Source organism: Astyanax mexicanus, chromosome 12, assembly GCF_023375975.1.
Source record: "Astyanax mexicanus isolate ESR-SI-001 chromosome 12, AstMex3_surface, whole genome shotgun sequence".
NCBI classification, from domain to species: Eukaryota; Metazoa; Chordata; class Actinopteri; order Characiformes; family Acestrorhamphidae; genus Astyanax; species Astyanax mexicanus.
Genome location: NC_064419.1, coordinates 22,235,442 through 22,252,244, shown reverse-complemented (window position 1 = coordinate 22,252,244; position 16,803 = coordinate 22,235,442). Strand labels below are relative to the sequence as shown.

The following is a 16,803-nucleotide window of genomic DNA, read 5'->3' as shown; positions in this document are numbered from 1 at the left end:
GAAAGTAAAGAGAATGAAAGGCAACAAGAAAAAAACAGATAAAAAGCGAGACAGTAAGAAAGAGGAGAGACAGTAAGAAAGAGTAGAGAGACAGAAAGAAAGGAGTCAGACAGTGTGAAAGAGGAGAATCAGTGCAAGAGGAAAGAGCAAGAAAGAGGAGAGATTGAAAAAAGGACAGAGACAGTACGCAAGACATCAAGAAAGAGGTGAGAGGCAGTAAGTAATATAGATTAAGAAAGAGGAGAGAGACAGTGAGAAAGTGAGGAGAGACAGCAAGAAATGAGAAAGAGAAAGAGGAGAGAAATACTGAGAAAGAAGAGAGAGGGAAAGACAACCAGAAAGAGAAGAAATGAAGGAAGTGAGAAAGATGAGAAACAGTAAGAAAAAGAGAGAGAGAGAAAATAAAAAAGGAGAGGGAGAAAAATGGTGAGTGAGAAAGAGGAGAAACAGTGCAAGATAAAAGAGCAAGAAAGAGGACAGATTGAGAAAAAGGAGAGAGACAATAAGCAAGAGGAGAGAGAGAGAGAAAAGGGAGAGAGAGACAGAAGTATGGGAAAGACAGTGAGACAGATGAGAGATTGAGAAAAAGGGCTACAGACAGTGTGCAAGTGGTGAGGATAAAGACAGTGAAAAAATGGACAGGGAGAGAAAGAGGAGAGGAATAGTGAGAAAAAAGAGAGAGGGGAGAGAGACAGTAATAAAAGGAGAGAGTGAGAAAGGGAGAACATAAGAAGAGGAGAGGCAGCAAGAAATAGGAGGCAGAGAAAAAGAGGAAACAGAAATTAAGAAAAAGAGAAAAGAAAGTGAGAAAGATGAGAAAAAGGAGAGAATAAGAGAGAGCAAGAAAGTTAGACATGAGAAAAAGCAAAAAAGAGAACCAGAAAAAAGAAAATGAGAGAGATGTGAGAAAGAAGGGAAAGAGATAGAGAGAGAAAAAGATAGAGAGAGTGTATGAGAGAGGGCGAGAGATGTTTGGAGTGTATTTGGAGGCTTGAAGCTCGGCCAAAGTGTGTGAGTTTGAGAGAGATTTCCATAATAGGATGCACAGAGAACACATGGCGAGAGAGAGGGAGGGAAAGCGGGAGAGAGAGAGAGAGAGGTGGAGAGAGACAGACAGACAAACGGAGAGATTCAGAGCGAATTCTTCTTTTATTCTGATCAATAACACATGTGGGATGATGATCAATGCGTTGGCTGTATTATCAATGGTACAGCCCTGCCAATAAGTCACTCTTTGAATTGAAGATGATTGAGGACAAAGACAACAGACCAGCCAGAGAGAGGAAGAGATAGAGAGAGAGGGGGAGATGGAAGGAGGGAGGGAAGGAAGGAGGACGGGAAGACGGGTGAGAGGTGGTTATGAGGGTGACACGGTAGTCAGATTAGAAATAAACCATCTGTAAGCAGCAGCACACGCCATTAAAGAAGAGCAGTGTGAACTGGAGCTGGGGAGAATCAATTCATCCTGAGTAACAGGACCACCACACACAACCAGTAAAACTGGAACTGCGGAACACACTGACCAACAGCACAGCAAGGAAATGCATTCACATACACAGAGGTTTGGTCTCACTGCAGGGGGTCAGAGCCTGGGCCTGCTGCTGGGTTTGTTTAGGGACATTAGTTATTCCATTCAGAACAGAACTATGAAGGCCAGAGAGCAGCAATCAATCAAACACAAACAAACAAATACAAACCAGTTACTCTCACAACCATGGACAACCATGAAAATCAGGAGCAAAACATTATTTTTGAGATATTACAGAGAATGATGACATAAAAAAATAATACAAAACAACCAAGAATACATTTGTAAAGTTTTTTGTTGGGATTGGGTTGCTGGGATTAAAAAAACAGCACACTCAAAAACTTTGTGACAAGAACATTTAGAGACATACAGCTCTGGAAAAAAATAAGAGACCACTTAAAAATGATGAGTTTCTTTGATTTTACCAAATTGAAAACCTCTTGAATATAATCAAGAGGAAGATGTATGATCACAAGCCATCAAAAACCAAGAGTTTTCGCACCAGGAGTGGCATAAGTTATCCAAAAGCAGTGTGTAAGACTGGTGGAGGAGAACATATGTCAAGATGCATGTTAAGACATGATTAAAAAACAAATTTTTTTCCACCAAATATTGTTTTTTGAACTCTTAAAACTTTATGACTTTATGATTTTTCTTTGCATTATTTGAAGCCCTGCATCTTTTAGTTATTTCAGCCAAAATGACAATATTTTTATTTGGAATTTGAAAAGAAATGCTGTCTGTAGTTTATAGAATAAAACAACAATGTCCATTTCACACGAACATGTACCTATAAATACAGTAGCAAAATCAGAGAAACTGATTCAGAAACTGAAGTGGTCCCTTAATTTTTCCCACAGCTTTATTTTTAGCCTTTCTGGATAATGTTGCTGTCTGCACAAAGTGATGAGAGATGAAGAGACAGTCAGCAAGCAAGCTTAGAGGTTAGCTTTTAGCCTAGCTGTTCTTCCCTGAGGTGCACTTTCCTGGCTGGTTCATCCTGAGTGGAACTTTTTAGTGCCAGCTAGTGCTTTCACAAACTAGGTTTAGCATTTAGTCTAGCATAGATATCCTCTTCCCCAAGGGGTGCTTTACCAAGCAGCATTTTAAGAACTACACTATCCCGAGAGCCACTTCCTTGAGGGGCACCCTCCCAAGGAACTCTTTCCTTGGCACAATATTCTGTAATCTGTAGTGGATCAGAAGTGGTGGTTCCCCAAGGGGAGCAACCCTGCATAGTGCTACCCTAAGGGGCTCTGTTTACCAAGTGGTGCTTCCCTGAGTTAGGGTTAGCTTTTAGCATAGCACAGACCTCTGCTTACCTGTTATTAGAGGTAATAGTTAATAGAGTTTAACCCATTTCTAGACATTGGTATCTGGGAAAGCAGTGGCCTGATTTGTGTTACTATCAGTTTTATACAGTATGTAGAAGGTTTTGACTGTGATGTGCAGCTATACAGTGTTATAGATGTATAATTATTTAAGGAAGAAAAAAACATTTTTTGGGCTTGGTATAAATTTCAAGGGTGTTAATGTTAATGAGCCAAGACTGTTATGTAACAGTTTTGATGTTCTTGGGTTGCCCAGTTTCATTGCTCATTGTTTTGTTTCTGCTGGATCTTATTTTGTATTGAGGGGGCAACAGAGTTTGATGGTCATCAAAATAATACTTTCCAATTTAAGGGAAAGAGTATGAATTACATAATATATAGTGTATATAAAGAGTGCCATAGAGTTATCCAAAAGCAGTGTGTAAGACTGGTGGAGAACATGCCAAAATGCATGAATACTGTAATTAAAAACCAGGGTTATTCCACTAAAAATTGGTGTCTGAACTCTTAAAACTTTATAATTATGAACTTGTTTTTGTTGCATTATTTGAGGTCGGAAAGATTTGTATCTTTTTTGTTATTTCAGCCATTTCTCATTTTCTGCAAATAAATGCTTTAAATGACAATATTTTAACTTTGGAATTTGTGAGAAATGTTATCTGTAGTTTATAGAATAAAAGGCAATCTTCATTGTACTCAAACATATAGCTAAAAATAGCAAAATCTGAGAAATTGATTCAGAAACTGAAGTGGTAGCTGTATCTATTCTTATTCTAAGTTCAATAACACAACCCACTTACCAGTACTGGTAATGCCCTCAATATCACTAGTAATGCCCCAACACTAGAAGGGTTAAGACTAGCTCATCCATCCTCCAATGCATGTGAAGCCAGACACCGCCTCTATTTGAACTGCCGCTGATTACTGGATCACCAGTGAGCTCGGAGGAAAGTGCAGCAACCCAGCTCTGATACATTATCTAACAGATGCCTGTGCTGACATCACCTTGGGAGTAATATGCAGAGAGAGTACCATCTACCCCCTGAGAGAAAGAGCAAGGCTAACTGAGCTCTCTCAGACTCCAGCTGCTGATGGCAAGCAACATGACCCAGTATTTGAACTGGCAATTCTCAGATCATAGTGGCAGTGCTTTAAGGATATATTATTTGCAGAGCTTCATCTTGCTTGTGTTGTGTGAGCGTGTGCATGTGTGCGTCTGATGAAGTGCTCTGGTGTTCTGGTGTGTGGCATGCATAGCTGTTGTCCCACTGACTTTTTAAGACGTTGTAAGTCTGCCTGCACCCCCCAGCCCGGCTCCTCCCCCCCGCTGCCTTAACGCGCTGTCCCAGGTACCCGGCTAGTGTTTGTGGCTTTGGCTCGGGTTTCTCCCCCTTCAACCTCTGCCGCTCCCCGGGGGTCCTCGTCTGCACTTACGAAAACAAGCACTATCAGCTCCGTTTACTTCAAACAAACACCTACGCTCTGGCGACTGGCCTTGCCTTGTTTCACACACACCATACACACACACACACACACACACACCGTTAATGAAGTCTTGAGCACACAAAGCCATTCACACATATAGACATTTACCATACACTGTATGCACTCGCTCTTGTATTACTTTCTTTAGGTGGACTTTTCCATTGACTTCCATAGACTTTTATTGTAGATAATGTGCTTTTGTCCATTATTATAGATTAAAAGGTGTCATACTTTGTCAAAAACCACATAAGCAAATCTGTTAGAGATTAGATTACCTCAGGTTTGTGATAAAAGTTAGAGATAAAAGAAAGATATTCTTAGTTAGCATTGTAGCACTTTTACTACTACCTTTATATCTTTATATGGATCTTTCAGTGTAGCTAATGAGTTATGTCCACTAATATTAATACAAAAGTATCATACAGTATCAGAAACCACATAAGCAAATCTGTAAAAGATTAGATCACCTCATGTTTGTGATAATTGGTGTAGTATTAGCATATATTGCTTGTTAGCTACTCTTAGTTAGCACTGTTGCTCTGATATTACAACCCTTTTATAGCATTTTCCATAGACTTCCATTGTAGCTAATGTGTTACTGTTTGTCCACTAATATAGATATACGAGTAGTATACAGCATCAAAAACAACATAACCAATCCTGTAGGACATTAGATTACCTCATGCTAGTGATGACCAGTGTAGTATTAGCATATATTGCTTGTTAGCTACTCCTAGTTAGCACTGTAGCAATTTTTATTATTATATATAGGTGGCTTTTTTATAGTCTTCCATTGTAGCTAATGTGTTATGTGCATTAATATATATAAAAGCATATCATACAGCATCATAAACCACATAAGCACATCTTCAGGAGATTAGATTACCTCATGGTATTGATGACCAGTGTAGTATTAGCACATATTGCTTGTTAGCTACTCCTAGTTAGCACTGTAGCTCTTTTATTACTGCATTTATACAGCTTTTTCACAGACAATTGCATTGTGACTAATGTATTATGTCCATTAACATAAATAAAACAGTTCAATTCAGCATCAGAAACCACATAAGCAAGTCTGTAAAAGATTAGATTACCTCATGTCTGTGATGACTAGTGTGGTCTTAGCATATATTGCTTGTTAGCTACTCTTGGTTAACATTGTAGCTCTTATATTATTATGTTAAGGTGGCTTTTTCCATAGACGACCATTGTAGTGAATGTGTTATGTTCATCAATATAGATAAAATAATAGCATTCAGCCTCAGAAACCACATAAGCTAGCCTGTTAGAGATTAGATTACCTCATGTCTGTGATGACTAATGTGGTATTAGCACATATTGCTTGTTAGCTACTCTTAGTTAGCACTATAGCTCTTTTATTACTACCATTTTATGGCACATAAATACACTTCCACTGTATCTAATGTGTTATGTGCATTAATATAGATAAAATAGTATCATATAGAATCATAAACCACATAAGCATGTCTTCAGGAGATTAGATTACCTCAAATTAGTGATGACCAGTGTGGTTTTACCATCTATTGTTTATTAGATAGCATTAGTTAGCATTGTAGTTCTTATATTACTGCCTTTCTATGCCATTTTCCCATTTGATTGTAGCGAATGTGTTTTGTCCACTAATATAGATAAAAGAGTATCATTCAGCATCAAAAACCACATAAGCAAGCCTGTAAGAGATTAGGTTACCTCATGTCTGTGATGACTAGTGTGGTCTTAGCATATATTGCTTGTTAGCTACTCTTAGTTAACATTGTAGCTCTTATATTATTATATTTAGGTGGCTTTTTCCATAGACTTCCATTGTTGCTAATATGCTATGTCCACGAAAATAGATAAAATAATAACACACAGTATTAGAAATTACATAGGCAAATCTGTAGGAGATTAGATTACTTAATGTTAGTGATGGTTGGTGTGGTATTAGCATCTATTGCCTGTTTGCTACTCTTAGTTAGCACTCTAGCTCCCCATAAAGTATTTTTTTGCCAAAATATTGCGTTACCCAACTGAAATATCCCACATTGTTGGAATTTCTGTCTTCCTGTGGAGCACTAGGAGGATGTTTGGACCCAACTATGTCAGTAAAACAAAGTAAACGCGAGCACACACACACACACCGTTATATAGGCCATAAATAAGGTGGCCTGGGTGGAGGAGGTGACTGTGAGGTTGTGGCTTGACTCTTACTCTCTTTCCCTCTCTCTTGTTGTCATTACTGAGGGAGCCGCACTTAATTAAAATCTGCTTCTCATTCTGAGCGGCTGCTACCGACCCTGCCCAGGCCATTAAGCACTGCTCTTTACGACTACTTTCCTCCCCTTTCTTTGCTGCTCTGGCTAAAAACAAAGCATTCTGAGAGCACAGCACTGAAGCTATGGAACTATGTGAATATGCTATGTTATTCTATTATATGTGATATGAGCATGTGATATGTGATAATCAGGGTGGTGCTAACTGGACAGACTGATCATCATGCTAACATTTAGCCACTTACTCACATCTACCTACATTACAGATTGAATAGGCCTGTCACAATAATTACTTTATAGATTTAAAATACAATCAGACAGTACTAGATACTCAGACTTAAAGCTCCACTAGGTGGGATTGAGATTTTGTGCTTGTGGGCTCCCCCTACAGTTGTAGAGTGTAATAAATGTTTAAGGCCAATTAGTTTCTCTTTCTGTTTTTTTGGCTTTCACAGACATATTCGTTCTCTTTCCAGCTTTCCAGCCAGAGTGTCTGTATGTTAGTTTGTAAAGAATGAAGCAGTAGTCCTTGTAGAACTGTTAGAACTAAAGGTCGGAAAGCAGGGCGCAGTTTTCTCGAGTGTTGGTCGTGGTCGCCTCGGAAAACTTACAGAGTCTGGTTTGAGCTCAGAGGAGCTCCGGCACAGACACGAGAGCACCGCTATTCCTCCTATTACACCTCAATGCAGCGCTGCAGTGAGTTTCAAGCTGTAATTTCACTTCTTTAAAAAGATCAAAAATCAAGGAAATCCTACATAGTGCTGCTTTAAGTAAAAGTACAAGTGCTCTATCAAAAAAGTAACAAAAAAGTAGAAGTTCACATGTTCTTTAATCACCGTAGTATTTATAATTTTTTGTAGTATAATCTACTACAAAAAGTACAGTACTGTGTTATGTAGTTATTACAGAAAGCAGCCAAAAGTTTAAATATCAATATGCAGGCAGGCAGCAAAGCGAAAGGCATAACGTGAGCAGCACGGTTGTCTTATAAGAAGCTTGATTACTTGATTTACTCGATGATGAGGAGCTTCATCAACTGTGATGACAGTGCAGAGCATCTACGGCTCAGATACTGCAGTAATAATGTGGATTTGGAATGATTTATAACCTTTTAATAAAAGTAATGAGTAATGATGCAGCATATAAACAACGTATTAGAGTAAAAGTATTAAACTCAAATCAATATTTGGTGGAATAACCCTGTTTTTTAATCACAGTTTTCATGCATCTTGGCATGTTCTTCTCCACCAGTCTTACACACTGCTTTTGAATAACGTTCTGCCACTTCTGGTGCAAAACTTAAAGCAGTTCAGCTTGGTGTGATGGCTTGTGATCACCTATCTTCCTCTTGATTACGTTCCAGAGGTTTTCAATTGGGGAAAATCAAAGAAACTCATCATTTTCAATGGTCCCTCATTTTTTTCCAGAGCTGTATATAAAAAATCAATAATTGCTGACCTTTGTCAGAAGCGCCCATTAACTTTTCTAAAGATATTTTTACATATTTTTTTATTCCAATGCTGATGTTTGAATATCCTTAATAATAATAATTATTTGCTCTTTAAAAAGTGAGCAGCTGAAGTATTGTGCTTTAATTTAATGTCTAATCCAATGTGACTTACGACAAGTTTATTTCTATTACAGAGGTGGGCCAATGTAGTGTTAGGAGCTTTGGCCAATGACTGACTGTAGTGTAGTGTAGTATAGTCTCCCAGACCGGGAATAGAACCCCAGTCTCCCACACAGTGTGGAAGTTAGCTCTCTGACAGGTAGTGGTGTTATCCACTGTACCACACCAACCACAGTATGTATTGTATAATTACATCAGCAGAAAAACTTTATCTTAATATAACAATAGCATAGTTTTTAAATAAATTCCAGCAAAAATATATGATCTAAAGAAAATAGTTTATAGGTTTAGATGCTCAATCGGTGAACACTGTCTTATCGGCAGTATGGTTGCTTTCATTCCCATTACTTCCTGCAAGTACATTTCTTTACTTTGCTATTCATGCTAGAAACATGCTAGAAATATGTCCAAATATGTGTCATGGTAAAATTCTGTTTGTGATACTGACCAATCAGAATTCCAATTTCATCCCTAACCACAACCATGAACTGTTTGCTAAACTTTTCAACCTCAGAATATGACAAACGCTCTTCATCAATAAACAATCAAAACCACACATGGCATAATACATCAGATAAACACATAAACCACAGCAGTTATCCCACTGTGAACATGAATAATAAAGAGGTATCAGGAGTCTATTCAAGTCATAAAAAATATAATAAAGATAGTGTTTAAAGATTTATTCCAAACCTGTATAAAGCAAGGATACAACAGTTTTAGTTAGTTTTAATTAATTCTAGTATTAGTTTTAATTCATTCTTTGGGTTGTTTGTGAGGTGCAGGATTAAAAAAAAAACAATTTAAAAATATATTCAGTTACTGTGAAACAATAAACTGTCCACAAAAACTGTAACAGTCCACAAGCTAGCAGCCTTAAGTGCAAAATATATGTAATACTGCTGCTTAAAATAGCTAATAGGACACACATGATTGAAACACACATCACCTCATAAACAAACTCAGAAACCCAATAAACTTTACAGGTTTTAATCATCAAAATTGTCAACTCAGAAATAAAGTAGGAAATGGACACCCAGCACTAGATGCAGATAAAGCTTTTTACCATATCAGTGCAGAACTATCTATACTGTACCTTACATATATAACATTGCCAAGAGAGAGAGAGAGAGAGAGAGATTTATCAGTTCATCCTGGTAAAGGTTCTTACAGTTCTTACAGTACTCTTATTCTGCTTCTCAAATGCTTCTTTTTTTTTCTTTTAATTGCGGATTCTATTAGTTTCAGTTAACAGTTTTTTTTTTACTTTTAGTTTTTGTTATTTCATTCATTTTCGTTAACGATAATACCCTTGACCCGCAGAAGCTTTCATGCCATATCAACCAATGTATGAATGTAGCTGATATGACTCACATACAGTAGATACTGTACTAAACATCTACAGATAACCTATGAGGTAAGCAATCTGGTAAGCAAAGCTAATACAATCTGCCCCCACAACCCCAGTGTGTCCCCAAGTCAAGTCCTCTAATAAGAAGAGATACCACCAGCTAGCATCACTCCTGTGATCTATTAACGACGAAACCCTGCTCCTCCCCCTTTGCTGCCTCCACAGCTGCATCCCTGAGCAGCTCTTGTCTCTCCTCACTCCCTCCTTATCTGTACGGGTGGAGCAGCTTTTTCAGATAGTGATAGATGAAGGGGTAATTAGGGCTCGCTCTGCTAGAACTCAGTGATAGCCACACATACCGTCTCATCCTCCCTGCTGGAACACAGTCTGAGAGAGATACAGTGTCCCAATATGGAAAGACTCCAACTAGAGCAGTCGCAACTTTCAGAATAGTACCAGTGAGGCGAAAGTGAGAGAAAGAATGTGATTGGTTAATATAATCTACTCACTGGTTGCGTTATTTAAAATAACATTTAACAAATGTTTAAAGTACCTATGTAGTTAAATATTTGAAATGTAAGATTTGTTGTGAAATAATTAATAATTATAATCACACTACAGCATTAGGTGAAATTTTTTTTTCTTTCTTCTTTGCTCTTCCAACAGTCAGGAAGTGGATTTTCCACTTTGAGCTACCCCTCAAGAAAAACACATTTTACACATGGATTTCTGGACCAGCTGAGACATAAACAGTTGTCATTGAAAGTTAAAAAAAATCAAGATCATCTACACCACACGCTGCATCTGCAAAGCCACCAGCATTGTGGATGACCCCACCCATCCCTCACCCAGACTCTTAAACCTGATGCCATCCAGAAAAAGAGCCTCCACTACCAGACTCTGCAACAGCCTCTTCCACCAGGCAGTCAGACTCCTCAACACACAGAGACGGAGCTAAACCCCCCCAATCACCACACACCCAACACAAACACTGTACGGAACCCACTCATGAATCTACACACACACACACACACATTCAACACAAAGAGATTGGAACTGTTAGTATCCCTATCAGCTAATTTCATATTCCATTAAGTAGTGTCTATTCCATGCACTGTATCGGTACTGCACTGTCCTTTCTGTTAATCTCATGTCTGCTGTATTTATTGTATTTGTATCAACTGTACTTTAGTTTGTATATTGTATTGATGTTCCATGTTGCACTGTGTTGGTTTTATAGGAAATGTAATGACAGTAAAAGCCTTTTGACTTGACTTGACTTGGCCTGGAAAAAAAAGGGGTGGGTTTATCAAATGCATAGATGAGTTTAGCTCTGCCTCTGGTCTGTACTTTATAGATTCTAGTTGCAAATTTGACAACACTGGCTTCATATATCTATAGAATGTAAGGGAATGGAACCACAGCATCTATGACTTTCTTCAATCACTGTTTTTTACAATCACTAATAGGCCTAATTATTGTGTTTAAGTATATGTATGTTTTTACTTATATGCAGGTATATTTTTAGCCCTGCTTGTACAGACATTACAGAGTTTCCATTAAGAATCAGCGTTCTTCTTGGAAAAGCATTTCTCTACATGTAATTGTTTCGAGGGCTTCTGAAGCTTTTTCCCAGCACTGTGGGCTATGTGTCCACCAGAAGATCATGCCGTGTGTGTGTTACGATCCTGAGCTCATAGCTAATATCCATGGGAAAGAAAGATCAAAGAAGTGCTCAGGTAAAGCCGTGTGATGGCGATGAGGATAAGGATAGCGACAAGGATGAAAATGGCTGTAATTACTTACAGTTTTTCCAGCGAGTACAAGCCGGCGAAGGAGCCGTTTCTTAGCACACGGATGCGGTTGTTACTCAGGTTCCTGCAAGACAGAAAAAAAACACACACAGGGGTTTAAAATGTTGTTCACAGCGCAAAGAGCTCCAAACCTAACACTGAAATGCTTGTGGAGCAAACAGGCATTCTTCAAGACACCCTTACATAAAACTGACACACACACACAAACACACAGCCCCAAGATACACACGCATGCATCCAATAAAAACATAACTGTACAGTAAACACCCTCGCACGCTCATACATACAAATTAGTCCCTCTTTTTCACACACACACACTAGCACACACTAGTACAAAGGTTCTCTCACACACACTCAACTTAACGTGCTCACAGTAACCCCTGAGCATTGCGTGATTGGGGTAAGCTCTGTTGTATATCTACCAAACGCCAGGAAGGGGGGAAAAAAACGGAGAACGGAAGACCACCAGCTCTGCTAGACGCAGCTCATCAGTTTCCACTCGCATATAAAGCAGCTCAGAGTTAAGTGGAACCGTTTTAAAGAACAGAGATGTTTAAGAACCGCCAGAGTTCTTATGAGCCATTTAGAAGATCCACGATCCATTCTGCTCTTCTACATCACCAATATAGAGCGTACATAAACACCCATTACACACATTACACTCCATCAGAGAGCCACAGCCCTGCACTGTCCAAATATTTAAACACAGAGAAAAAGAGAGAGAGGGAGTCTGAAGCAGGAGAAAGTGGGTGAAAGAGCTACAGAGAAATAGGGCTACAGAAAGATGCAAACAGAGCAAAATAGAGAGTGACCAAGATAGATAAAGAGAGAGATATGATGCAGAAAACAAGCTTATGGGTGCAACTATTTTTGCAACTATGTCTTTGATGATGAGTGTACATAGTTAGACAAACAGAGAGTAAGACAGAGAGACAGATCAGATTGACGGACGGACGGACGGATAGACAGTTTTTACAACCATGTCTTTAATGATAAGTATAGATAGCTAGACAAAAAGAAAGTAAGGCAGAGAGACAGATCAGAGTGACAGATCAGATAGATAGATAGATAGATAGATAGATAGATAGATAGATAGATAGATAGATAGATAGATAGATAGATAGATAGATAGATAGATAGAGGGTGGGGACAGTAGCTAAATGAGTTGGGCGAGTCAGCAGCAGCAGTGGTGGTGGTGGTGGAGGCGACAGCCACATCAACTTCAGTCATCAGAGCAAAAAGCTGCATCCAATTAATCCCCTGCTTAACCAGCAGCATGGAAAAAAGAGGGGTGAAGGAAAGGGAAGGAGGGAAGGAGGGAGGGGGTGGAGGAAGGCATAATCTTGATAATCACTGTGGATACATTTTTACATCAAAAGGAAGTCGGCGTCCACATCAAACACACAGCGGCTCTCTGCCACCACAATTATCCCTGACCAGTGGCTAATGGCCCTGAGACCAGGACAAGAGTCTTATCACCAGACCAGAGAGAGAGAGAGAGACATAAGCAAGAGAGTAAATGACAAGAAAAGAACAAAGCCAGAGGGGGAGAAAAAGAGAAAAATTAAAGAAAAAGAGTGACAAAGAAAAAGGTGGAACAGAAAGGAAGAAAGAAAGAAAATAGTTAAGGATAGACAAAAAGACAAGACAGATGGAGGGAAAAGACAAGAAAAATGAAAAAAATGAAAATAGAGATATATAAAGTATGAGACATACAGACAGTAAGAAGAGAGAGACAGACAAACAGACTCAGAGAAAAAGAAAAGGAGAAAGGAACAAGAACAAGAAAGAAAGAAAATCAGAGGAGGACAGAGGAAAAAGGAAAAGAGAGAAAAATGAAAGAAAGAGTGATAAGGGAAAACGCAGAGAGTGAGAAAAGAGAGTGAAGAAGTCAGAGAAAGGGAAGAAAAAAAGGAAAACAGATATATACAATCAGGAAGTAATAGAGAGAGGAACGGGAAAATGAGATGAGAAAGAAAGAAAGAAAGAAAGAAAGAAAGAAAGAAAGAAAGAAAGAAAGAAAGAAAGAAAGAAAGAAAGAAAAAAAGAGAAAGAAAGAAAGAAAGAAAGAAATAGGAAGAGAGAGACATGATGAAAAGGGACAGACAGTCATAGAAAATGAAAAGTAGAAAAGAGAGAGAGAGAAAAAGAAATAAAAGTTATGAAGAAAAGAGAAAAGGACAGAAGGATAATGAATAAAAACAGAAAATATGAGGTAAAGAGAAGAGACAAATCAAGGAAGAGAAAATATCAAAAGAGAGAGAGAAAGGAAGAGAGAAGCAGAAGAAAAGACAGGAAGAAAAGAGGCAGACAAACTGAGTCATGCAGAGAAAAGAGAAAAGGATATGAAAGATGGGGAAAGAGAGAGAGAGTCCTTATCATGATTCAATTCAATTTGATTTGATTTTGATTCTTAGCAGAACTATTTTTTAAACTATTTTGTGTGTGTGTGTGTGTGTGTGTGTGTGTGTGTGTGTGTGTTTGTGTGTGTGTATGTGTGTGTATTTGTGTGTGTTTCAGATAACAGACATTAATAAGAGCCACTGGCCGTGTCCGCTGTGCTGTGCCCCTCTACCTCATGGGGCTTAATTGGCTTTAAATAGTGTTTGTGAGAGGAAGTGTGTTTGTAATGGACGGTGTGGAATGCAGCAGCAGTGCAGAACAGCGCAGGAGTCCGTCTGACACTCGCTTTTAAAATGTATGAGAAAACAACGCCCTCTAAAATATGGGATATAATAAGTATTATTATTCTATTATATCTCATTATATTCCATTCAGAACCCATTTATAGTCTCTAAAGGCTGAGCTGATCATTCTAAACAGCGTTCCTTTAGTGTGAGGAACTGCATCACATGGTTCACACATGGTCCTTCTGCTGAGACACACTTCTCTTCGGATCAGAGATTGTCAGTAAAGTGAAATATGGAAAACCAGATTATGATTTGTACTGTACAAAGCACACCATGCAACCATCTGTGATACCATAGCAAGCACCTAGGAAAATTGTAGCAAGTTTATATTGTCCCACATAACCTCTAGCTACGCAAGGGAACCCTGCAGGTCTCCAGACCCGACTTTGAGAATCAGGGCTATAGGGAACCCAAAGTGGGCCCCAAATGTTTCAGGTGTTATTTTGTCATATTATTCCTGCAAACATGTCTTAAGGGTGTTTTAGGGTCATCATTGACACATTTAAGCAAATCTTTCTTTGAGGAACATTGTAATAAACATGTAAGAGAAACAATTCTCAAAGACTCAGTTACGGAGCAGAAATGCAGGACTGAATGTACAGTACCCTAAATTCAGGGTTTTTTCATTATTTATTTTTTTCATAATTGTAGATTAGTACTAACGCCATCCAAACCATGAACGAAAACATATGAATATGAACATATGAGTATTTTTTTTATATTTTAGATTCTTCAAAGTAGTTAACAGCTGTGCTGAACTTGTGAAGAGTTAACTACTTAAATTATTTGCTCTCTTAAAGTGTTTGAGAGCATCAGTTGTAAAGTTGTGAAGAGGGAGAGTTGGTATACAGTGTATATAGCTCTACTTGAGTAATGTTCTAATCCATATTAAGGTAAGAACTACTCAACTAAGTAAAAAAAATACTTAAAGAAATTAAGGTCAATCAATTAGAAAAAATCCCCAAGTTTCCAAAAGTTAAAACATTTCCAAAGGTATCCTCAAGTGCAGTCGCAAAGACCATCAAAAACATTATGATGAAACTGGCTCTCATCAGGACCACCCCACTCTTCAGATTTACCAGCCTAAGAAACCGCAAGTTAACAGTACCCCAGATAAGAGCACCTAAATGCTTCACATAGTATTTTGGTTTGTTTAAAACTTTTTTAAGTTACTGCATGAAAAATTATGTGTTCCTTGATAGTTTAGATGAGAGTGTTTGACCAGGCAAAGCATGAAATATCTCGGGTTTGTCAAAGCAAACGTAAGAAGAACTGATTTATTTGCATGTTGCTTATTGTCGCAACCTTAGCTGATGTGTGGTTGTGCTTTTTAGTGTACAGTATGTGTTTTTCTGTTTGTTGGTGTGAATGAGTGTTACGACCAAATCAGCCAGTTCCTGTTCATTCCTACCACATCCTATCCTTCCTGCCAGAAACCAAAAGATCCACAGATTTCATTAAAGACCATCGTCACCCAGACCCACCCCCAACTCCCAGTTCCCCCCAACACACCCACCCATCCACCCACAATTAGGTAATTAGTTTTACTTATGAACTAAATTTACTAACTAAACTGATTAACATCTACAGAACCATCTGTCCCCAGATGCCCTACAGTTTTTTCAGAAGTCCTTGAGTGGCTGCCATTTCTGATATTTAATCTACTTGTCTCTTGTGGGGCCTCATTAATGCTGTTAGCTATAATGGAGATTATCTAACAAATGCATAGATTCTACACAGTCTAGTCAGAATATTAACATTATGACCACCTCTCTGTTTTGTATACACATTGTCCATCTTATCATCTCCATATAGCATATAGAACACTTTGTAGTTCTATGATTACAGACCATAGTCCTTCTGTTACTTTCTTTCTGTCCTTTTGGCCTGTTCCTCAATGTTCAGGACCCCACAAGACCACCACAGGACCTCAGATCAGGCAGTATTTTGGGCAGTGGGTCATTCTCAGCACTTTAGACACTGACATGGTGGTGATGATGGTGTTAGTGATGTGCTGGTATGAGTGGATCAGGCACAGCAGTGCTGCTGGAGTTTTTAAACACCTCAGCATCACTGCTGAACTGGGAAGAGTCCACCATCAGTGTCCTTTGGGCAGCGTTCTGCGAGTACTGATAAAGGACAAGAAGATGGCACATATTCTATGCTGCAATCCAATATTATGTCACACATTTTCAGAACTTTCCTGAAATATAATTTCAACAACATTACAGGTTAACCTTCCTGGAACATTTTGAAAACGTTGGTAAACATTCTTATAACCATCTCTGTTAGCTGGGTATGACTTTAATGCTAACAAATGAAATCACAAAAACAACAAAACAACAAAAACTATGTGCTGACACGATGATGATCTTACAAAATCAGCAACAGTTCTAACTTTTTACTGAAGTCTTTATGGAGTTTGCTTCTTGAACTGGCTGGATGAGAGTCATGGGCTAACTGGAGACAGACTGAGGCAGACAGACAAAAGAGGCAGCTGAGGAGGAGTATAATCCAATACATTAGGAGCGACAGAGAGACAGACAGACACTCAGGCAGGCGGACAGACAGAAAGCTGGGGGTGGGATTGGGGGTGTGGGTGGGTAATCACTGGCAAAGAAACAAACCGCCTAATTGAATCCAGAGACTGCAGAACTACAGATAGTGATAAGTCACTGCTGAGTAAGAGAGCACGGCTCTC

The 16,803-nt window shown here is 38.7% G+C and overlaps 1 protein-coding gene across 1 annotated transcript in view; it reads right to left on the bottom strand.

The window, feature by feature from the left end:
• Positions 1-16,803, bottom strand: part of adgra2 (adhesion G protein-coupled receptor A2) — a 114,727-nt gene that overhangs the window by 58,617 nt on the left and 39,307 nt on the right. The window contains exon 2 of the mRNA XM_049485745.1: positions 11,405-11,476. Coding sequence (XP_049341702.1) covers positions 11,405-11,476 — 72 coding nt within the window. The remainder of the gene's footprint in view (positions 1-11,404; positions 11,477-16,803) is intronic.